General features: G+C 43.1%; 9 protein-coding genes across 9 annotated transcripts; 5 read left to right on the forward strand and 4 right to left on the reverse strand.

Moving 5' to 3' along the window:
• Nucleotides 1-1490: 1490 nt before the first annotated feature.
• On the forward strand, nucleotides 1491-2203 carry L201_006808 (uncharacterized protein; the record flags this gene model as incomplete). The annotated part of the gene is made up of 3 exons (XM_066222526.1): nucleotides 1491-1717; nucleotides 1781-1852; nucleotides 1906-2203. 3 exons carry the CDS (start codon nucleotides 1491-1493, stop codon nucleotides 2201-2203), a joined length of 597 nt encoding a protein of 198 aa, XP_066078623.1.
• Nucleotides 2204-2403: 200 nt separating this feature from the next.
• L201_006809 (uncharacterized protein) lies at nucleotides 2404-5884 on the reverse strand (the record flags this gene model as incomplete). Its single annotated transcript, XM_066222527.1, has 16 exons — nucleotides 2404-2428; nucleotides 2490-2550; nucleotides 2599-2707; nucleotides 2766-2776; nucleotides 2831-2884; nucleotides 2942-3029; nucleotides 3090-3442; nucleotides 3494-3590; nucleotides 3646-3719; nucleotides 3772-3789; nucleotides 3851-4019; nucleotides 4088-4150; nucleotides 4203-4464; nucleotides 4526-4668; nucleotides 4732-4911; nucleotides 4976-5884. 16 exons carry the CDS (start codon nucleotides 5882-5884, stop codon nucleotides 2404-2406), a joined length of 2616 nt encoding a protein of 871 aa, XP_066078624.1.
• A 775-nt stretch (nucleotides 5885-6659) lies between these two features.
• Nucleotides 6660-10143, forward strand: L201_006810 (uncharacterized protein; the record flags this gene model as incomplete). The annotated part of the gene is made up of 13 exons (XM_066222528.1): nucleotides 6660-6730; nucleotides 6799-6835; nucleotides 6884-7660; nucleotides 7724-7885; nucleotides 7935-8229; nucleotides 8284-8305; nucleotides 8354-8611; nucleotides 8662-8692; nucleotides 8744-8869; nucleotides 8921-9249; nucleotides 9308-9437; nucleotides 9502-10065; nucleotides 10117-10143. 13 exons carry the CDS (start codon nucleotides 6660-6662, stop codon nucleotides 10141-10143), a joined length of 2829 nt encoding a protein of 942 aa, XP_066078625.1.
• Nucleotides 10144-10360: 217 nt separating this feature from the next.
• L201_006811 (YggS family pyridoxal phosphate enzyme) lies at nucleotides 10361-11362 on the reverse strand (the record flags this gene model as incomplete). The annotated part of the gene is made up of 4 exons (XM_066222529.1): nucleotides 10361-10863; nucleotides 10947-11013; nucleotides 11071-11190; nucleotides 11249-11362. 4 exons carry the CDS (start codon nucleotides 11360-11362, stop codon nucleotides 10361-10363), a joined length of 804 nt encoding a protein of 267 aa, XP_066078626.1.
• A 464-nt stretch (nucleotides 11363-11826) lies between these two features.
• On the forward strand, nucleotides 11827-12689 carry L201_006812 (ribosomal protein S10; the record flags this gene model as incomplete). The annotated part of the gene is made up of 2 exons (XM_066222530.1): nucleotides 11827-11915; nucleotides 11993-12689. 2 exons carry the CDS (start codon nucleotides 11827-11829, stop codon nucleotides 12687-12689), a joined length of 786 nt encoding a protein of 261 aa, XP_066078627.1.
• A 165-nt stretch (nucleotides 12690-12854) lies between these two features.
• L201_006813 (uncharacterized protein) lies at nucleotides 12855-14048 on the reverse strand (the record flags this gene model as incomplete). The annotated part of the gene is made up of 6 exons (XM_066222531.1): nucleotides 12855-13094; nucleotides 13155-13329; nucleotides 13393-13490; nucleotides 13544-13626; nucleotides 13705-13799; nucleotides 13870-14048. 6 exons carry the CDS (start codon nucleotides 14046-14048, stop codon nucleotides 12855-12857), a joined length of 870 nt encoding a protein of 289 aa, XP_066078628.1.
• A 485-nt stretch (nucleotides 14049-14533) lies between these two features.
• Nucleotides 14534-15519, forward strand: L201_006814 (uncharacterized protein; the record flags this gene model as incomplete). The annotated part of the gene is made up of 5 exons (XM_066222532.1): nucleotides 14534-14559; nucleotides 14628-14705; nucleotides 14772-14912; nucleotides 14981-15217; nucleotides 15288-15519. The coding sequence occupies 5 exons, from the start codon at nucleotides 14534-14536 to the stop codon at nucleotides 15517-15519; spliced, it is 714 nt and encodes a 237-aa protein (XP_066078629.1).
• A 277-nt stretch (nucleotides 15520-15796) lies between these two features.
• On the reverse strand, nucleotides 15797-17679 carry L201_006815 (uncharacterized protein; the record flags this gene model as incomplete). The annotated part of the gene is made up of 6 exons (XM_066222533.1): nucleotides 15797-16539; nucleotides 16680-16726; nucleotides 16798-16909; nucleotides 16975-17132; nucleotides 17186-17546; nucleotides 17613-17679. The coding sequence occupies 6 exons, from the start codon at nucleotides 17677-17679 to the stop codon at nucleotides 15797-15799; spliced, it is 1488 nt and encodes a 495-aa protein (XP_066078630.1).
• Nucleotides 17680-18128: 449 nt separating this feature from the next.
• L201_006816 (uncharacterized protein) lies at nucleotides 18129-21410 on the forward strand (the record flags this gene model as incomplete). Its single annotated transcript, XM_066222534.1, has 19 exons — nucleotides 18129-18169; nucleotides 18257-18271; nucleotides 18347-18496; nucleotides 18565-18598; nucleotides 18728-18843; nucleotides 18900-18972; nucleotides 19034-19199; nucleotides 19251-19488; nucleotides 19558-19771; nucleotides 19822-19975; nucleotides 20036-20232; nucleotides 20342-20404; nucleotides 20462-20518; nucleotides 20576-20606; nucleotides 20655-20730; nucleotides 20788-20924; nucleotides 20974-21106; nucleotides 21159-21258; nucleotides 21312-21410. The coding sequence occupies 19 exons, from the start codon at nucleotides 18129-18131 to the stop codon at nucleotides 21408-21410; spliced, it is 2094 nt and encodes a 697-aa protein (XP_066078631.1).
• Between the last annotated feature and the right edge of the window lie 145 nt (nucleotides 21411-21555).

A 21555-nucleotide genomic window follows, 5' to 3' on the forward strand; every position in this document is an offset into this window, starting at 1 on the left:
TGATATGCCGTGGCAAAAATTCCAGATTCAGCTTGTTTAGCTGTATCGCTGAATTACCCGAAAAGCCTGATAACAAGCGAAGATTATTGATAGTGCTCGTCTGATTGAATTCGAAACTCGTTCGCAAGTCAGGTCGCTCGGTGGCGGTCGCTGTCTGCGCCTCGATCGAGATCAACAGAGGAGGCTTTATACTATCCCAATCTCTTTCAATCGATCTCCTGATTTGAGCTCGTAATCTACACGGCGGGGTGAGTTTCCGTGCTCGCGGTTGTGCTTCTGATGGCGCCGCGGGAGCGGGTCTGAGAGGTAGAAGGGGTGGTGGTAAATGATCTACATAAGGTGTGGACCGAAATGCGAGTGCTATCGACTATCAATCATCAATCTGGTTAATTGATTTAGACCAATTTTTGCTTTGACATGGGGCCCGAACCAGAAACTCACGCGAAGCTTAACGTGTCTCGTGACCCCTCTTTGTCCATAGCTTTCTTCGATCAATCTGGTGAGAGCATGAGGATGACAAGCGACAGCGGCTCGTAGTCTATCGAGCGCCTGTAAAGAGATATGTTTATCAGCCTTGCATCTTTGTCTGCGAACGAGGATTTATCCTAGCGTACCTTTTCAGCCCTTCTCAATGCCTTGTCCTGACGCCATCGTGTAACCCTGTTCAGAGCAGCCTTCGATGTTTCCGTTGGCGGCGTATCTTCTATACGATTACCATTGGCACTAATCCTGTCAGACTCTTGAAGTAACTGTCTGAATGTTGGGACCCCTACAGACCATATATGCGGGTCTGGAAGCAATTGTAGGTGTTGCAGGAATCGTCGGTATAGTTGTTTAGCTGAGACATTTTGCTTGACAGGAGCGAAAGACGAAGGCAAAAGCATCACTCCTTCAGCATGACAAAGGAACCTACAACCTCGAATCTGGCAGGATGGGTAAGATGCGAAGAGCTTTTACTGGACATGCAGTGAAGTCGTGAAAATAATCAATTAAATGTTGACACGGACGGAGATAATATTGAATTGTCCGATATTTCCGTCTCACAATGTTCACAATGTATGTTACGATGTTTGTCACTGGTGAGTGAAATGACGTCAAGTCTCAAGGTTATACCCTCAATTATATTACACCATTCTTACGAGGAATGAGTAATTGCTTTTTCACAGATTACATTGTTATACTCCTCGTCTGCTGAACTATAAATTATCGATCGTAGCTCATATTTTACACTTCTATACATACTTTCCGTTCACATCAAACTGAATTAAATGTAAGTCTACTTTCTCCTCTCACTTCTCACCACCATAATAGCCTTTTCTGTCAATATGCTAACAACAACATTACGACCTCTTTCTGCCATCACTCGATCTACCCCTACTCTTCGTCTCATCACTACTGCCATCCCCCGTCACCTGTTCGCCCCCGTCTCAATCAAATTTCTCTCTCCTGTTACACCCGTTGCCCATCGACAACTTCACAGTACATCCAAAATGTCTGACCAATACACCGCTGCCGCTTCTGCTGCTCCATCTCTTTCCGAAAAACTCGCTACTCTTCGAGGCTTCTTAAAGGCTCAGAAAGCTACAATTTTCACCACTCGAGCTAAAGATGGATCTTTACATGCTCGAACAATGGCGATCGCAGAAATCACCCCAGACTGGAAATTCCGATACATCTATGACAAAGAATCACACAAAGACGAGGAAGTTGAACAAGAGTGAGCGGGTATTCGCATTTAGTAGCTTGATCAATACTCACTGTAGTTTGCACATCCCTTTAGCTCGCACGTTAACATCGCTGCTGACGGAACTCACAATAACACCGGATGGGTTTCTATCGCTGGTAAAGCCAAGTACGTTGCAATCCCAAATGTGATCTATGAAATATAGCTGACTAGCCAACTAGACGGGTCGAAGACCACGCCGTTGTAGAAAAACTATGGAACCCAACTATCAAAGCATGGTTCGCTGATAAAGGTGATGGAGTTCACGATGGTACACCTTCAGATCCTCGAGTCGTTGCTTTTGAAGTTTCAGTAGATGAAATCAGACATTTCCACCAAGAAAAGACTACTCTTGGTACATTAACCGATATCGTTACCTCCACAATTTCTGGAGCAACTGCCACACCAGGATCTATTAGAACTATCACCGGTCAAGAAATCTCTAGTGCTTGGGCTAAAAACGAACTCAGAGAACCTTAAGTATCTGTGTTTATGAAAGATAGTGTATGAAGCAAATAACGATATAGTCAATAGTAACATGGGCATGGAATGCATAAATGTAGCAATATACGATGCAATATATGATACAAAGTTATGAACGGCTTTATGCTACGTGGTCTCTAGGGAAATTCTCTCGCACGCACTGTCGAATGTTATATTGAGCGGTGCTTCTATACATCCTACGGTCTTCGGTGATGAGGATGCCTTGAAAAACAAAGTCGATATCAGCGCTAGAGACCACATATCGAGATCAAACGTCGCTCACCTCCATCTTAGCCCAAGAGCATCAAAGATATCGTGCTCGGTTTGAGACGCAACCAGTTCGCCTTCACTATGGTCAGCTAATGCTCTGTTCTTTGTTATCTGAAATTCACCTTCTGTCTGTTTTAAACCATCTTTACCTCTAATGACACCTTTGTATAGACCTCTTTGATTCAGACTGAAACCTGTCTTTCTTGCATAAAGTCTCATGGATCGGTTAAACTATGGCGAACAATCAGTCACAACGATTCAGGTTTTGCCGTGTTGAAAATAGACTGACCACTTCGTTCCCTACAGCGACAGAGTTAGCAATTGAGTTATCGGTCGAACGAAAACGCGACTTACCTGTAAAGTATAGCAGAGCGGCTCCCCAGTTCTCGAATGGAATACAAAGGATATCTACCGAATGAATTAGCTCATCGGCGTCGCTGAATTTCTTGTGCATCATTAGCTTACCGATCCTTCGGTGCTTATGGACAGCGCTCAGTCGACCAACGCCCATCCATTTGGCTTCAGGCGCATTCCAATCATTTGGAGTTCCAAGCTGTGCCATATTCCCGTCAACGTTTCATCAAGCAAACGATTCAATTATGACGCAGCTCACATCATGAGTAACAAGGCCCTTCTTCTTCAGTCGTTTTACCAGCTCTCCCAGTACCCCTTTCTTCCCTTGTTCCCCTCCTTCCCGGGTAACAAGAATATCAACGTCTCCACTACTCTCCTGTCCTCGCCTGTAACTGCCCATGATCTCTACCCATAATTTATCATCGATAGCTTGCGCTTCTGACCGAATGATCTCGAAGATGTCCTTGCATTCTTCCCTTGGTATGCGTCCTTTTAGATCTTCGTATAGTTGAAGACCTATCTTCTGTCCAGCAGTCAAAGGATATCGTCCGGATCGTAGGTCGTCAATTGACCGAGCGCCAAGTCGATACAGATCATTGGCGTTTTGACGGCCTATATCATATCAGCGTTTCATGCTATGGAACAGATGCTATTATCACTCACCCACTCCATAGATATCCTTGAACAATGATACGCAACGAGCTTGTTCAGTGTTCTCGTAGAAGGCTCGGCCGTGAGCACCAGATAAGAATTCGTCAATCTGATATCAACAGTCAGCTCTTATCCGTTACATCAGAGGCATAATAGCTATTTACCCTGTCCGCTAGACTCTGACCGATACCGGGAATCGCTCTTGCTTGAGCACCGGTAGTAATGGGATAATCTATTCCTATGACGGAGGTCAGCCCTTGAAATATTGTGCAAAGCTGCAATGAACTCACGTCTCATGATACCAGCAGCTGGATGCAGGAAAATGTCAATAAAAATTCTCCACAGTCTATGTATCCAAACTGGACATACCTCTTTGGTATCCTCTTATTGCAAAGCTATTTTTACCTACTTGACCTTGATATAATTCATGTAGCTCCTCGAACTTCTTAGCTAGCCATTCGTTAGGTCCAGTATATCCTTTGCCATCGTGCTTCTGACCACATTTGAATTTCTCGCCTCGGCGGTTCGAGTCTTGGTGCTGCCAGGTACACAATTTCAAGTTAGCGAGTGAATCCCTTGTTGTGTCGAAAGTTTCCCCGTACTCACACTATCTACCTTGGAAACGTTTCTCGTATTTTCGTTTAGCACTTCGCCATCGTCTTCGGAAGCCTGATTTTTCGGGAATGTCAATGTCGGATCGTAACAGCACCTCACGACTCACCTCTGGATCCTCTAAACTTCCTTCCACAATACCTTCTATCATTACATCCAATGCATCTCTTTCGTTCGTTACAGCTTTCTGCCAGCCCGGTCCCGATGGCAGTGCATGGTCAGTAGCTACTGTAGCATCAACATGTATACTAGTATTTTCAGTGCTTTCGTATACAGGCGGAAACAGCTGTATCGACCTGGCTTGGGTTGTATAAGAGCGTCTCTTCGCGGATTCCTCTGTATCGGAATCAGATGCAGTAGCTTCACGTTTTCTGCCAAAACACCAAAAAATGGTCAGCTCAATACATCCTTATGAGACACATTCCAACTTACTTTGTGATTGCGATGCTTTTACCGCGCAGCTGGTCAGTGATATCAAGGATCCTGGAAGTCGGTCGTATAGCATTCGCCGACACCGCTCGTGAGAAGGACGTTTTCGGGAAACTCAACCAGGGAGTGGAGTCCAGGATTTTGCCCTATCGATTATATGGCATTAGTGCTGACCCTTGGATGATCGTAAATATGTAGTTTAGACTCACGGCCATTTTACATTGAACTATCCAATCCCATTTTACGCATATCGTACCCTCGGGTAATTGACTGAGGGAGTCTAAACCCAGCTTGTGTGCTAGCAGGGAAGCAGATCTACCTAAATCGTAGACCACATGGGTTATTGCTGTGTCTGGTTGAAGTACCGCCTGTCCCCCAAGGTTAGAGATCTGTTCAGAGTGTAGGATGTATATGTCAGATCGAAGTGAGTTTTTGATGTAATAGGTTACGCACAACGTCGGCTCTTAATTTCAATTTCGAAGTCTGGTTGACCTCGCTAGTCAAGCAGAACCTCAACCCTTGGAATACCTTTCCTCCCAGTCCGGAAGCCATACTGAGAGCCTTGAATGTGCTTTGCTTCGATTTTGATGAGTTCGATCCAGCTCCAGGACCTTTTACTAAAGCTTTAGCTAATGTGTCGAAATGTTTGGTGATTGTCAGATGATCTTGCTTGGATTTGATCCCAAACAAAGCTGATTTACCAATGGCTACAGGGGTGGCCGGATCATCCCGCTTAGCTTTACCTACACTATCAGAATGGGAATTGAGAATTGGCCGAGAGCAAGTGCTAGAGGGCGAATCAACGGGAGAAGCTATATGGTCCGGCGTATCCAGGATTTTGGATGATCGAGTACGATAGAGATTCCTGGATTGACTTGTCGGGCGCGGTAGTTGTGGTGTACCATTTTCACTAGGTGTAGATATCGTTGGAAATGTACCTGTATGAGCGCGCGGTGTAGATGATTGAAGAAAATGTGCATGATTGAAAGAAGGAGGAATGAACGATATATCGTTGGATGTTCCGGCTGCAGTAGGCTTGAACGGAGGAGGAGCTTCTATAGGTTCTGTTGTGAGTGGTCTTGAAAGACAACTTGCGGGGGTATCAAAGTTAACACTGTCATCGACAGTAGTTTGGAATATCTTCACTCTATTTGATTGTTCATGATTTTGGTTGTCATCTAAGATCATTACAGCTTCACGAGCGTTATAAGCTGAGCCTTTCCACTCGATCTCCAGCTTCACACTCTCTTCGTACGACTCAGCCTCCTGCCTTGTTTCGTCTAAATCTTCATATTCATTGAGCTCATCTATATCCGACCAAGTATGGTTGTGATGTCGAGAGAAGACTGTTGCTTTGACCATGCTGATCAAGTGTACGAGGAAAGAATACTAGAGCGATGATGCCATTTTGTAAATCGATGAAATCAGTCAAGAATGTGGTCGTGTCTTTATAAAGATATGATCCATTTCGTCGATAGTACAGTCAGCTTTGGTATGTCACCGAATGTGCAAATACACTGTCAACTTGATTAAAGATCTACCGACTTGGACCAACGATGTAACTTTTGTACAGATGTAAACAGTCATCGGTTCCGCGTGATAAGCACGTGGATACTCGGTCATCGCTAGAAGCTAAAAGGGTTCGATCGCTTTGATGGACTCATAACTACGTTGAAATCAGATGGACCAACCAGCTTGTTAACGAAGGCTCAACAAACGACGGACGGTTGGATGCATTACTACAGTGTACAACTTGTATGTACTGTACTCTACTGCATTCTTGCAATCGTCGTGTCGGAAGTCTGTAACGGCCAACCTGATGATCAAACAACTTCATTTGTGCCTTAAAGTTCATATGCCTAAATTATCGCTAAATCACCTGAATCGTCATGCAGTAATTCGCGAGGAGCGAAAAACAGACCCTGAACGCAGCCGAAGCAGCTGCTCACAAAACGGTGCAAGCTTTTTTCTGCGAAACCATGTCAAGTTTCAAAGATGTAGCTCAACGCGGGTACCCCGGGAGTAACCGATTTCATCTATCTGTTGTGATGTTGAAAAACCCGATCACACAGCTCCGTTAGAAGTTCATTGCTACTGTATTCCCAAATCACCATTGACTTATGAACGACGACAGAGGATGGACCCATCTAGCTCTACGGGTGGTCCCCAGGCTAAGTCTGACAAGATAAAACGAGGATACAGGGCTTGGTGGGTTTGTTGCTGATCGAAAGAAACGTTTGCTAATGGTGTACACACCTTTGCTACCATACGAACAGCTTGCATTGCCGAAGCAGAAAAGCGAAATGTGACCTTGTAAGTACGATTAAGGACATCCAGCCATTCTGCTGACAGCTTGTGTAGGGAGATATAGATGCACCTTCCGAGCCACCATGCTCAAGATGCAAACGTGAATCGAGAGAATGCGTTTTCGCTCCATCTCGTAGGGGAGGGAATAATCGGAAGCGTGGGAGAAAAGGATCTGTGGAAGAATCAGACGAAGAACTCAAGAAGGAAGATGTCAACCAATACGATCATCAAACATATCCATATCCGTATCCTCCTACTTCTCAACCCAATCTACCATCATCTTCACGACCCTCACCTCGATCCACCTATCCTCATAGCGGTCCCAACACAGGCTCATCCGGCAATAACCCCTCACCGATGACCAGCGTCTCCAACCATACACCTCCAGTAGCCAAGACATCATTCCCATCTATGACTGCTTCAACTTCTCGCCAATCTTTTCAACATTCTTCGACGCCTTCGCCGAAAAGACATAGACTTCACCTAAATCCCCCTTTGCACGCAGCCGATCCAAGTAGTATAGTCGTAGCCGATATGCAGAATGAATCGGACGCTTTGCAAATATTAGCTCTAGCGAGTGGTCAAACCATAGAGAAAGAGACCATAGTGGGAGGTAGAGGTAGAAGAAATCAAGAGGTATACATGCACGAAAAGAGCGGTCAAGCTACAACAGTTGGTGGGCTATCGAATTTCAAACGCTTTTATGAGAGGAGACAGAGTGAAGAGCCACCAATTTTAGAAGATTTCCCTTTGATCAAATTAGGTATACTGAACTGTGATCAAGCTGTTCGACTGGTAGATCGATATTTCCGTTATTACCACCACATCATTGTACGTTATTTATTCGATTCTGTCCCTGGCTTTCCACGCTAACTCTCCAGATGCTATCTCTAGCCAATGTGTCCATCCGCTGTGTTGCCTAAATGCAAAGCAGATCTTGCGGTTTACGCTCATAAAGAGAGATATGCCATTGCGACTTTCATCATAATCGCTAGTCGTTTAGACGATGCTCCTGGCTCAAGCGACATACATGATAAATCTTGGGCAGTCATGAGGGTAAGTCCTTCTTCAATCTGTAATGACTCAGCTTATGTTTGTGTTCCAGGGTTGGATCACGGATGTACAAACGCTTGGTGCCCCTCCAACGATAGGACTTGTAGAGTCTCTGCTACTTCTTGCTGAACACATGCCCCGGACCCCGCCGTTACAAACCCCTCTGGAACTAAATGCTGCTGGAGCTCGCGAAGAGGTACATGGAGACGAGAATCGGCAAGCGTGGCAATTAATAGGTTTGGCTGTCAGGAGTGCCTATGAATTGGGGCTGGATAAAATAGCTTTGAGGGTCTTACCTGATGCGGGCCGAACTTTAGAGATTGAAAGAGCTAGAGTTGCATGGACATGTGAGCAGTAACGCTTTTCGCAGATCATGCTCTCCCGCTAATATATTTCTTTAGATTGCTACCTTTCCGACCGACAGTAAGTTAGGTGATTCAAATACAGCACAAATGCTAAATCCACGTATAGCGTATCAATTCGTTTGGGTAAAGGGTTTTGGGCGAGAGGAGCAGCTGTATGCTTTCAGGGCTTCTCATCGTCTCTTCAAAGTGGTCCAGCAGCAGGTCATGGCAATTTTCCATTTCTACGAGAAATCAGTGACAATGAAGAGCATCCTCAAGAGGATTACGCAAGTCTGATTCAGGCATATCTGGAACTGACTCAATTGATGAGTAATGCCCATGATACGCTGTATCCGAACTCCGCAAGAACAAAATCGCTTGTCGTGTAAGCTCTTTTCATTTATTGCAAAGTCGATTGGCTGACTATTTACATAGACATGGAGAGTATTTCAAATACCTGGATGAGGTAAGTCGATATATCGATAAAGGTATCATGTTATTGACAAAGCCCGCATAGCTATCTCGGTCACTTGACGCGTACAAGGTGCTTTGGGCTAAGAAGCAGTGGAATTTGTTCCCCTTGACAGATATGATGTGGACGGTATTCTACTACACTCAGCTGTATATTTGTGCTTTCAGTTTTGTGAGTCCGTTTTCTCACGCATCTGCGAAGAGCCGCTGATTTGTGCGATAGCAAGCTCACGTGGAAAGAGCAACCATGAGAGCCGAAGAAGAGCATCGTAAACAACAACAGGTTCGGCGACTTAATGGAGAGCAATCTCAAGTACCTTTACCCAAACTTAGTCTATTCCCGCGTGGCGCTGCTCAATCACCCGATGCTCGGTATATCTTCCATATGTGCGATGCAGCGCGGGAAATACTGAACATTTGTGTCAATAAACTTGCCCCAGGAGGAGCTTTACCATTCTTGCCGACAAGACATCTATTATGGTTTACTTATGCCGCTATAGTCCTCTTGAAAGCTATGTACTCAGGTGCTATGCTGCGAGGTGATCACCAAGGGTGTGTTGTAGTCAATGTCTCCCTTTTCCAATGTCGACTGACCCCGTTGAATCCATAGAACTCACGATCTGGTCGAAAAGCTATGTCGTTGTCTGAGTCAAACCTCTACAGATAGTGAATATCCTGGAGTCAGATACGGTCGTCAACTAGAAACCCTACGTGATAAGCTTGCCGGACTGTCAGATGCTGTAAGTAATCAACACAATGATGTTAAGATTACAATACTCACCCACCCCGAATAATTGCTTCTAGGTCAACAAAGGAAGTCCGCCTATCTCCGCTTCTATTCCTCTGCCTCCGCCTCCTTCGGTCCCGCCTTCCATGCCTCATGATTGGCAAGGAAGGGACAGTCATCCACAACCAGGACAACAAGATCGTTTCGTGCCAAATAATCAAATACCACCGATGCGGCAAGAACAGCCGCAAACTGCGACTTTGAATGGACAATATAATACTCCGGCCAATTGGCGCCCCACGGAGCAGTTTCCTACTGCTCAGTCTGCCTACCACCTATACCCGGATGCTAGAGCGCCGGTCATACCTCAGCCACAGCCACCCGCCTTCGTTTCCTCTCAGAATCCACAGTTCACCGCGCCGTACTTCCAGCAACCGATGACGGATATAGGTGTTCCTTCATCGGGTCCTGAGGTGAATTATGGAGCGAATTCTGCATTTGGTTCTACTGACAACTGGTTTGGCTTCGTTGGGTTGGGAAATAATTGGCAAGGTAATAATATGGCTCCACAAACAGCCGAAGTGGCGCCAAAGGGCGGCTTGGATTTGGGTGATTTCTGGATGCAGGTCGGACCCGGGGAGGTGAGCGACTGTCGAACGAGAACGTTGTTACTCTGCTGATTTCCCATACAGGCTCAAGGTGGTTTCCCCTTCCGCTGAACGCCCATTTGGCCTATCTTTTCCCAATGTCATACCCACAATCTTTTAAACGCATCTCGCAGGTCCCGTAATTCAATTCGAATCGAATCATTAGTATATATAGTTAGATCCCATTGTGTCCTAGGACACCGCCTTCCATTTTTGCGTGTATCAGTGAGCTGTCCAACCATGCATTCTTACTGGTACATGGATACAACATATGTTTTCTTTTGGCGAATTATTGAGGCGCAGCTTTGGTTACTTTTTTAGGTCTTTCACCAAAAATCCTTGTACCAACCCTAACACTGCTACTACCTTCCTTTACAGCTTGAACGAAATCTGCACTCATACCCATACTTAATTCTAATTCATTCTCTTTCGGTGCATTCTCAATACCTTTCTCTTGTAATATTCTTGCTAATTCTTTTCTCGACGATTTGAGAGTTTCAAAATCTGGATTCGGTTTCGATGTATCGTGACTTGCATCGAATGAACCAATTGTCATCAATCCTAATAAATTCAATCCTGGACAATTTTGAATTACATGCATAGCCAAATCAATTACTTCGCTTGATTTATCTGAAGATACAGGAGGTAACCCAGATTTGGAATCTTCAGATGATGTGTTGATTTGAATATATATGTTTAATTTCGATTTACGTGTTTCGGGTAATGATTTCTGCAATAAGTCTGCAACTTTGGTAGATGAGAGGGTTTCGAGAACGTGTAAATTTGGCACAGCTAAGGCGAGCGAGTTCTCATCTGATCAGCGGGTATACTCGTTTGCAAGAGGATATATGTAGACGATATCAAGATATACTTACATCCAGCAAGTTTCGATTTATTACTTTGCAAAGACCCGACAAAATGCCATTTGATGTCATCAGGAAGCTGGGAACGGAATTGAGCCAAAGCACTGATCCAATCAATGTTCAGCAAAGAACTCACCGCTTCAGCCTTGTCTACCATCTCTTGGATGTAGTTCTCCCCAAAGTGCCTGTAGCCCGCATCGTACAACGCTTTGATATCGGATGCAGGTTTGAGTTTGGATATGGCGACCAAGCGGGGCTGTACATATCAATGGTAAGCTATCTCCGTGACATAGATCTGTAGGAGGTTCACCGACCTTTGATCCACTTGATGAAGCAGCTTGATCAACTTCAGCTTGTACAGACTCGATATTCTCTTTTAACTCTTCAGCTCGGTCAGAGGTGTACTCAAGTGAGGTGGGGGATGACATTTTTGCGTAATAACGGATTGCTGGGAGATTTGATCGGAAGAAAGTGATTCTTGAACTTGTTACTGGTCGTAAATACGTGAGCATCGAAGTTTGCAATATGAAAGCAAAACGATATATTTATGAAAATGTCCGCGATATATATTGCTCAGGATGGTCTGAACGATCGATGACTTCACTGGGACTAAGATACCGTACTTAAATCAGTACTACTAGTAGCGTAGTATACGTTATTACGTTACCGCGTAATCCAATTTATCACGTGATATTCAGCTACAAGACGAAGGGTCGAAACGCAAATCGCCCTTTTCATTCGACTTTGCCAATTTCAGTTTCAAATATTCCACTTGATAAATCTTGCGAGCACCATAGACTTTAGAGGGCATTCGCATACATCGTCTAATACCTATAATCCCTATCAGACAGCACAGTATCTCCACACTATCATAATCATCAATCAACCAATAATGGCGTTCCCAACCGCTTGTTCTGCTCTTGCAGTTTTTGCAAGGCCGACTGTATCCAATGCCGTAGCCTCATCTTCTCGTTACTTGAGGTGAGTGTCACCCATCATGTTCAATTAGTCCTGTGATATCATATAATAGGAGTCTGACATATATTCCTGAAATTCAGTACTTCTGTCCCTAGACCGGCTTCTGCACCAGTGACAACAACAGCAGATATCCCAGAAGATGCAGAATCAGCGCTTCCTGTACCATTTTCCAAAATCAACAAATACCTATCATTTCCACCTGTCAAACTACATAAACCTATCCATGGAGTTCATGTAGCAACATTACATTTACAATCATATCAAACATACAATTTAGATTTAACAACACAATTCGCTGTACATTCTGCACATTCATTGAATATTCCAACAACATTACCTGCTTTTTTACCTTCGGAAAAATCTTTATACACCGTATTGAAATCTCCTTTTGTTAAAAAGAAAGCTCAAGAAAATTTTGAAAGAAAAACTTTCAAAAGAGCTATAAAAGTCTATGATTCTTCGAAAGATTCAATTGATTTATGGTTAAGATATTTGAGACAGAATGGTTTACCTGGTGTTGGTATGAAAGCTTATATTCATGAATACGTTGAACAAGGTTTCGGTAAAAAAGAACAAGAACAATTACAGACTCAACAAGATCAAACACCTAATATAAGTGAAAAGAAAATTCAAGATGCTGCGCAAGATTTGGTAAAAGCTTTATCTGAAGAAGGTAGTGAATCGAGTGGTCAGATTAAAGCCGTTTCGGACAAGCAAGATGCAAATAGTAAAGAAACCGTCGAAAAAGCTGTTCAAGAGAAATTGGAGAAAGCTTAGATAGATCGTATATGCCTTAGACTAAATAGTATGTTTCAATATTACAGCATATGATGCATTAACACAGTAACATCTATACAACACTAAAATTGTGTAAAACCAGCTTATCCGTCCCGGACCTAAATATAATGTTCTTTTTCATATAGTACATCTTTCTTGCTATGACTATGTTAAACCACCTTCGTCTTCCTCCAAAGCCTTCTTGATTCTCAATAAAACACCAGTTTTCCAATTATCCAACTTTGTGACTTGATCGTACTGGTATACAGCAGCGGTATATCTCTCTACATCTGCTTGTTCACATGAGTCCATCAATTCGTGAGCGAATTTAGCTTCTCTGGTTGAAGGGAATGTAACGTCTTTTTGAGCGAAGGTTTCGAGAAGTCTTTGGGTAGTCACGAGATCCTGTATGAGGAAGCAAGTTAGCTGTCGGTACTCACTTGTGTACCATTAGGTAGGACTTACACCCATAGCCATAGAGCATAAAGCTGCACGTAACCAGTATTCCTTGACGGAGTATTTCGTTAAAGCACTAGTCAAAGACCAGTCCGCTACAGTTTGGTACAACTCCATTGAACGTTGGTAATCTTGTAAATCGGCTGATAATTCAGCAGCTTGTTGATAACACTGGTTTGCGGTACTAGGAGATTGTATGGGCTGTCAGATAGAGCTTCAATATTTCATGAACTGCCAATCCACTCACGCATTGGCATCTTCCTGCTTGTACCAATCGCCTGCTCTGACGAAACTATCCCTAGCTTTAGATATGTCTAAACCATCTTGAGCATATATAGCGGCAATCTAAGACTTTGTGTTAGTCGATTATAGTGATACTGTGAAAAAACGAAGCCTACCTCTTTCTCCCTGTCGGCAGCTTGACGGAAATGACCTGAGTTTACTAAAAGCTTTATACATTGATGAAGAGCAGTGACGGCAGCTATACGAGAGGACTACATTCAGTTTCTTATGATGCAGACGATAAAGAGTTGATATAGATTCCCATAACGGTACGCACCTTCTGGATCAGACTTTTTATAACTCTTGGCAGCATTGTGAAAAGCGTTCATAGCGTCGTTATTTTCGTTAGCCTGTTGTCGACATGCTGCTTCTCTGTTTGAGAATGATATGTTATATGTTAGCTTGAAGGGCTCTTACAGCTACAACAATTCCTGCAGCTGACCTTTCAAAAGCTTGACCCGATTCTCTCCAGCGTTTTTCTACTTTGAATGCATTAGCTGCTTGAGCAAATAAATCACCAGCCTCCTCCCATTTCGAGCTTGAACTCCCAAACCATCCAACTGAGGAAGACGACTTCTTCTCTGCTTTAGCCAAGTAATCTTCTGCTTGTGATTTTCCCATGATGTTGAATTGTAGTAATCAAACTATATTGTTGTTCAGAACAAGACAGCGGATTTGTAGATGAATCAAGCAGCTACTCCATCTATCCTTGGCAAGTATGTACTGATTCACTATCTAGACGTGTTATTCCAGATGTAATGACGTCTCAAGTATCAAGCATGATATCGATATGGGTGGCAATATCCACTAGAACTAGAATAAGCGGGAATATTCGGTGAATTGTGCTTATTCAGCAACGTGGCTCATCTTATCACTCCTCGTAAACATACCATTATTGCCACCTGAAATGTTGAAAACATAAAAGATATATATATATATTATTGATTGATCTACCGACATTAACTTGATAACTCATTCATCAACAAAGACAACCACAAAAACAGCCAAGAGTACTGTATCCTATCACAAGTCCTATCAGCAACGCCGTGCTCTCTCGAATCATACTAAATACTCAGAGGCTGTAACAGAACTAGAAATCATCAAAAATGGCCTCTCATTTAGCTAATATCTTGTAAGTCATAACCATTATTTCCTTGGTTAACGAATATTGTGACATGCTGACAATTACATCGTGATCAGCGGTACTGAACAGGATCGGGTGAATTGTTCTTTCTATTTGAAAATAGGAGCATGTAGACATGGTGAAAGATGTTCAAGGTGAGTTCCTGGCGTGTTCAATCAATATTCAGGCTTATAGTTAAATTAACATTTCCTTTTCGTTAGAAAACATATAAAACCCCAATTCTCCCAGACAATACTCCTTCCTAACGTATACAACAACCCAGGGCATACACCAGAAGGCCAGCAGATGTCACCTGAACAATTACAAGCTAATTTTGATACATTCTACGAGGATTTCTACATGTGAGTAATTCTTGCACACGCATATACAAATATAACATAGCTGATTAATCCGTGTCTGCCTACAATAGTGAATTAGCAAAATATGGACACTTATTAGAAATGCACGTTTGTGATAACGTTGGTGATCACTTATTAGGAAATGTCTATGCTAGATATGAATGGGAAGCAGAAGCAGCAAAAGCAGTTCAAGCTTTAAATGATAGATGGTATGCTATGAGACCATTACATGCGGAATTAAGCCCAGTAACGGATTTTAGAGAAAGTTGTTGTAGACAAAATGAAATGGGTGAATGTAAACGTGAAGGGTAAGTTTTGATTCCTTCTAACATACTCGCGAATTAGAATATATATGCTAATTTTGTTGTATACTTTCAGTTTCTGTAACTTCATGCACTTGTGTCATCCAAGTAGGCCATTGGTCAGATCGTTGGATGCTTCACAGCGGTTATCGAGAAGAAAGAAAACTGAGAATGGCGGTGAGACGACTGAAAATGGTGGTATGGGTTGGGTACCTGGAGGTGATTCAAGAGATGATGGTCCAGGTGGTTGGCAACCAAGAGGTAGAGAAGATGGTGATTTAGGTTGGGTACCAGGTAGAAGGGATTAGATTGTAAAACTACATGGAATAGGATGTAATGATTTTAGAGATTTGTTGAAGAGAACAAGGTGTTATAAGTGTAACGTTAAATATGTATGACAGTAGCGATTACTCAATGAGGATCAACCATTTATCATTATATGATCATTATAAGATGCATTGTTCATTATTTCATGATGTTTGATTTCGTTTTAACAATAGTGAACTGGATTCGGAGGTGACACAACAAAATACGTATGATATATACAAGTTTACCACACGAGACATCATAGCCAAAGGAAAAGGTTTAGAAAACGACATCGAGGACAGCATCTTCATCTACTTCATCCGTATCCATCATGTCTGACGGTGGAAGAGCAGATGAGGAAGAAGCTCTGGTATGCTTACCGGTTTCTTCATCAGAGGATGATGTGGCTGAACCACCATTATCATCTTCGCTATCTGCTTCACTCTCGTCTTCTTCGGCTCCATCGTCACTGTCACTTCCCTCTCCAGAAATATCTTCACTCGAATCTTCTTCGTCCTCCCCTTCGCCATCTGAAATCAATCCAGGACTACCTTGATCGAATTCGATGAAGTTGTCCTGTTCATCAAATCCTCCCTCGCCTTGCTTCTGTACGATGTCTTCAGCTTCAACCACTTCAGGTCTTCTGGTTTCTGCTCTAACGACATGTTGTAATCCACATTTACCATTCTTACTACATGTACCTTTTTCTCTAAACTCTTGGCATTCCCAAACATGTAAATTCTCACATGAACCAGGTTCTTTACCACACCACCCAATTCTAGCAAAATCATCACAGACAGGCGCATCCGCTGACACTTTGATGTGGGGATAAGGACAATTGGGTTTTGAACAGGTGGATGTCGATTGAAATCGTACACAAGATGGTGTGTTATGTGTTGAAGGTGTATGTGATAGTGGACACGACGAACCAAGAGTACAGCTACCTCGTAGGAAACGAGAACAGATGGTAACTTTGTTTGGATCGTGAATATGAGGACAGGTTAAGCCGAAATTACATCGGCCTGTATGCATCAGTATAGTTTCGTTAGTACCGAGCAAGGGAAGCACCCAAATGCACAAAGAAGAGATGGAAGAGAGAAAAGCATATGAGAAAAAGTGTCCTGAAGTTAGTAGAATCCTTCGCTTGATATCTTGAACGCACCAGTCTTGGTGAAATATCGGCATAGCTGAGAACTCTTGCTTGTTGACCTGTAACAGATTAGCACGCAACGAGCGAGCACTGTCAGTTCCATATGAGCAAGTAAAAGCAGACGACTAACCCATTCTTCTTGAGTATAAGATTCCCTCTACTCGTCCTTCTATACTTTTCTCCGCCAAAGCTTAGGCTCTTCCGCGTAGGTGTATGTTGATCAACAGACGAAGGAGTCGCTTCTGATATTATAGCAATGGACAATCAACAGCAGTTAAAAAGTGCAGAGAGATGAACTATAACTAACCTCCTATACGAGTCAGCTTTTTTCCATCTTGTTCGAACTGGAAGACAACTCCATCGATGACTACTCGCTTATCGCCTGACGAAGTGGCAAGAGAGGTAATAACTTGTATCTGAGGTGGGATCTTGGATTTCTTCTGCCTTTGAGTTTTCAATTGAGCACTAATCCGATATTTATTAGCTAGCTTTCTAAGGAGAGTCATATAGCAACTGACCTTTTCTCAGCAGTCATCAAGCTCATATTACCACTTTTGCCTTTACCTTTGACCCAACTTAATGTTGTTCCGCTTGGACCAGCAACAGGAGGATCAGAAGCAGGTGGCGAGGGATCCAATTCTCCAGCTTCTTTCTCTTCATGTTTGATAGTTGAATGTATTGAAGCTGAGCTCGAAGGTCTGGAGGGTTCAGCCGAAGACGACTGTTTATTGATTTGACGCAAATCTAATGCGTAGGAGCCGCCTCTCCCACCTCTTCCTCTACCTCTTGCACGGGTGGAAGGATAGCCTCTAGGTGCCGGACGTCCTCGATAAGGATGATATGATGAGGAAGGTACTGATGAATGGCGAGATATTGCTCCTATAGGGACAACAACAAAATCATCAATCACATGTAGCGTGTAAAAGCTCTAAATCAATGACTAACCGGAAAGCTTTGCTATTTCTTGCTGTAGCAGTATTTTCTGTTTCTCTGATGCTGTTAACGGTGCCATACTGCGTTAAAGTATGCTACTATATGAAGGACACACAAGATGGGTAATTAATTTTGAGAGCAAAGAAACCAGATCAAGTATGACTGTATATGTATATGTCAATTGACAAGAAAGCAAAAGTAATGATTAATCAATGGAAGGTTGTGTAATCTGACGGTTGATAGTAAGATTTACTAAATGTAGCAATTTAACAATATTAGATCAAACGAATTTACCACGTGTCTGTCGCTTTAACGCGAAGACGGCCGGCGGTGGTCTGTGCGTAAGTTGATTGTGGTTGACGATCTTTAAAAGATCAAAGAATATACAAAAGGTCCTTTGAGGTAATTTATTATCAGTATATGGGCGTATATTGATACATGAATGGTATACAATATGAACAAGTTATCTTTCTTCCTCATTTCTTTCTTTCTTTCTGTTTTATATATATGTAATCGAATCATCCCAAAATGTTTTACTCAGAAGAGCTGTTGACTAACAAAAATGGGACGTAGGTTGATCTTCTCAAAGTGGCAGAATTATCAGGAGTAAGGTAATGAGGGCTGACGAGAGACATCTCTTTCCTTCCCCTTCGAAGTTTCGGTATCATCTGGTAAGTCGAGCTTACTTGATCAAATATTACCATTTTACTGAAAACACATATATTTTTATCTTATCTTATGCTTAGGTTAGCAGCCACACTTGGTCCGAAGAACAAGAAAATCTCCAAGAAACAGCTTACCTCCATCGATTTAGCAAAAACATGTGATCTTATAGCTGAACCACCTGAACCTATGGCTTTAAGATTGAGCGGTGCATTGCTGATGGGAGTGACAAGGTGAGTATTACACTAATCTTCTAGCAGTTTTCTTGGTCCTCTGATACGAAAATTTTCTGCTTTTGAAGGGTTTATACTCAAAATTATGAAATATTCTATTCCGTGAGTTGCTGTTTTCCTTCCTTTTTCGATACTTCACGTACATTTACTTCTCGAAAACGTAAAGGGTGGTCATTATGGTCGGTGTCTTTAAGATATGTTGATAAATAGGCTGATGTGATCGACACTCAGGATGTCACAAACTTTCATTCTAATCTCCGTCGATCTATCGCCACCGATTTTGCTACTACCAGCACCAATACAGGAGGTACCACCACTTTGGATCTTCCTGGAGGTGGAAGGAGCAGGTGAATTAGCTAGTCATCCATCATTCATCTTCAAGAGCTGACATATTTGAATTAAGGTTGGATCAAATCACTTTTGCCGATACTGGTCTCGACCTTGAAATGGGATTGAATTGGCATTTCCATCATATCGTGAGTGTTATAACCTGCCACCGAAATTTCTGGTGGATACTGATCTAATTTTATCTGATAGGATTGGAACAATCCTTTGAGTGTTGGGCGAAAAAGAAGATCCTCTTCGGTCTTATCATCTCAAGCTACTAAACAGTCAGATGAGGATTCTGACGAGGAGGATGACGTCGAAGCCGACGAAGAAGACGATCAGTCAGAGATGGGTAGAAACGCGAAGAGAAAGAAGGGTAAGCAGCTCACGTTTTCAGAAAAACAAAATCACTGAGCAACATACATAGTCTCCTCTTCACCTGCCGTTGGAATCATCACCAGAACACGAAACTCTATTCACCATCCTTCTGAGCCTACCGGCGGAGCGCTTTACGCCGGTATCGATATGCAAGTTGGCGAGATCGATTTGGAACTTGGGCTCGATATGGATGGAGGAGAAGGTAACGACAGTTTTTCTAGTCCTTCAGGAAGAGGGTTTGAATTTCCTACGGATGAAGCCGATACCGGTATGATACTTGAGGGAGGGTAAGTATTATCGTACTTCCACTCACTAGCTGTTTTCCTTCTCCTAACGGTCATCTGTACACTTTCCAGCGACCTTGCAATGCCCTCACGACAACCTAGTGTAGCTCCTGAAGGAGAAGTAGCACCTCCTGGCCTTGATCTCGACAAAGAAGGAAGACATAGAAGCCGCTCGAAGGAGCGAGTCGCAAGTGAGAACGGGTCTATCGAAGTGGTTGAACAGCAACTTGAGGCTACCAAGAAGAAGAAGAAAGCTAAAAAGGTCAAAAAGGCATTCCTTGATCCGGTTAGTCAGTCACGATTGAATGCGGTGTATCAGCTGACATAGGTAAATAGTCCATTGAACTTACTCCGGCAGAAGAGCAACGAGCTTCTAAGAAATATCTTAATGATATGGGTCGAGAAAGAAAAGCGATTACCTCAAAAGCTCAAGAGAAAGCCATTGCTACAAAGGCAACACACTTGGTTGATGGTCTCGGTGGATTAGACTGTCAGCTAAGTCAGCTTCTTCTCATACTTGTTGACTAACTCGAAACCTTCACTCAACTAGTTTTGAATCCAGCAATGAATGACTTCTTTTCCACTTTCACCCGAGTCGACAAATTCAAGTGGGAAAGTGAATTAGCTGTCAACCGTGACGAGCTGAACCGCATGTCCCATGACCAACTTGAAGGTCAAGGGCATGAAGCTGACCCACCAGCTCTCGCCGGAGAAGGACGGGGGGAGTTTCCAGACACCACTACGGATGTAAGTCTTGTTCTGACAGTGGCAATGAGCTGACCATGCGGTTTAGACTGGGTTTCAAGAGGTCGGTCGTCTCCTCATGATTTTGGATTCCTGCTAAATGATCCAACAGGTCTACCAAGAATTTGAAGTGCCTATCCAAGAGATGAGCAATAGTGTCAGACAAGGTAGTATCGTAAGTCATATGCTGACCGCGATCGGGTAGCTTGACTTACCAGCTACAATTCATTAGGGCGTTGATCCAGAATATGCTCGTCGTGCAAGTCAAGCTAGTCAACAAGCACTTCCTGTAGGTTCTGCATTTCTGCCGCCATACACTATGCTGTTGAGCTGATTATCCTGTCAGTGGGAGGACCGATCCCGAAGTGGTACACCAGGTAAGCTAAACCGGTCGAGCATAAACAAGACTTGACATTATAATCTAGGATTTCCAGACATTGGGGATACAAGTGTTTCACCAAATAGTCTGAGATTGAGTCTCATGACGCCACAAGAAGCGAAGTGAGCAACATTGTTGTGGTAACGAATTCCTCGAGTTGGGCTCACGTTGTTCGTCAGACTTCGATCCAGAAGTATTCCTGGCTCTTCAGCAGGTCCTGCTTCTCGTGGTCCTGCGAGACATCGATCATCGTCTTTGATGAGTGATATACCTGATAACGATCCTCTCTTACTTGTGCAAGGAGATGATATTGAACGTAAGTTGAGGCGCATTTAGTCGAGAACCAGTCTAACTAGTTGCCAAAGTACCCGAATACGAAAACGAGTTTCAGCTTGAATCACTTCCTCCTTCTCAAAAAACCAGGCTTGCAGACTTACCTGCAGCTTTCAGACCTGAGACGCTCGCAACTTTGGAAAAGCAATGTCGAGACTTTTTCAGGTACGAGACCCATCTAGACTAAAAACACGGTATTGCTAACTTTAGACTATAGTTACATTGAGCGTAAAATGCTTAACTCATCCCTTGACGAAATCGACTTCGAAGATCTTGCTCCAGAAGAGAGTACAAAGCATGTCGCTTCCCTCGCTTTCGTAGGTAATGCCTGATTTGTGATACGAGGATTTGAGCTGAGCTTGATGTTTAGTATGATTGCCTGACTCTCGCCACCAAAAAAATCCTGACTGTCAATCAAGAGGAACCTTGGGGTACTATCAAAGTAAAATTCGCTGTTGGGTCCTTTTGAAGTCAACTAAAGGAAGATAAGCCTGATATGTAAAGCTCGATAATTTGTTCAGCTGTAAAGGGTCATCTACTTCTGCTTCGCCCGCAACTTTCGGTAAACGGTAATCCAAAATTGATATTATTCTGTTAACGTAACTGTAATATAG

The sequence above is a fragment of the Kwoniella dendrophila genome, chromosome 9 (genome assembly GCF_036810415.1).
Source record: "Kwoniella dendrophila CBS 6074 chromosome 9, complete sequence".
In the NCBI taxonomy this organism is placed as follows: domain Eukaryota; kingdom Fungi; phylum Basidiomycota; class Tremellomycetes; order Tremellales; family Cryptococcaceae; genus Kwoniella; species Kwoniella dendrophila.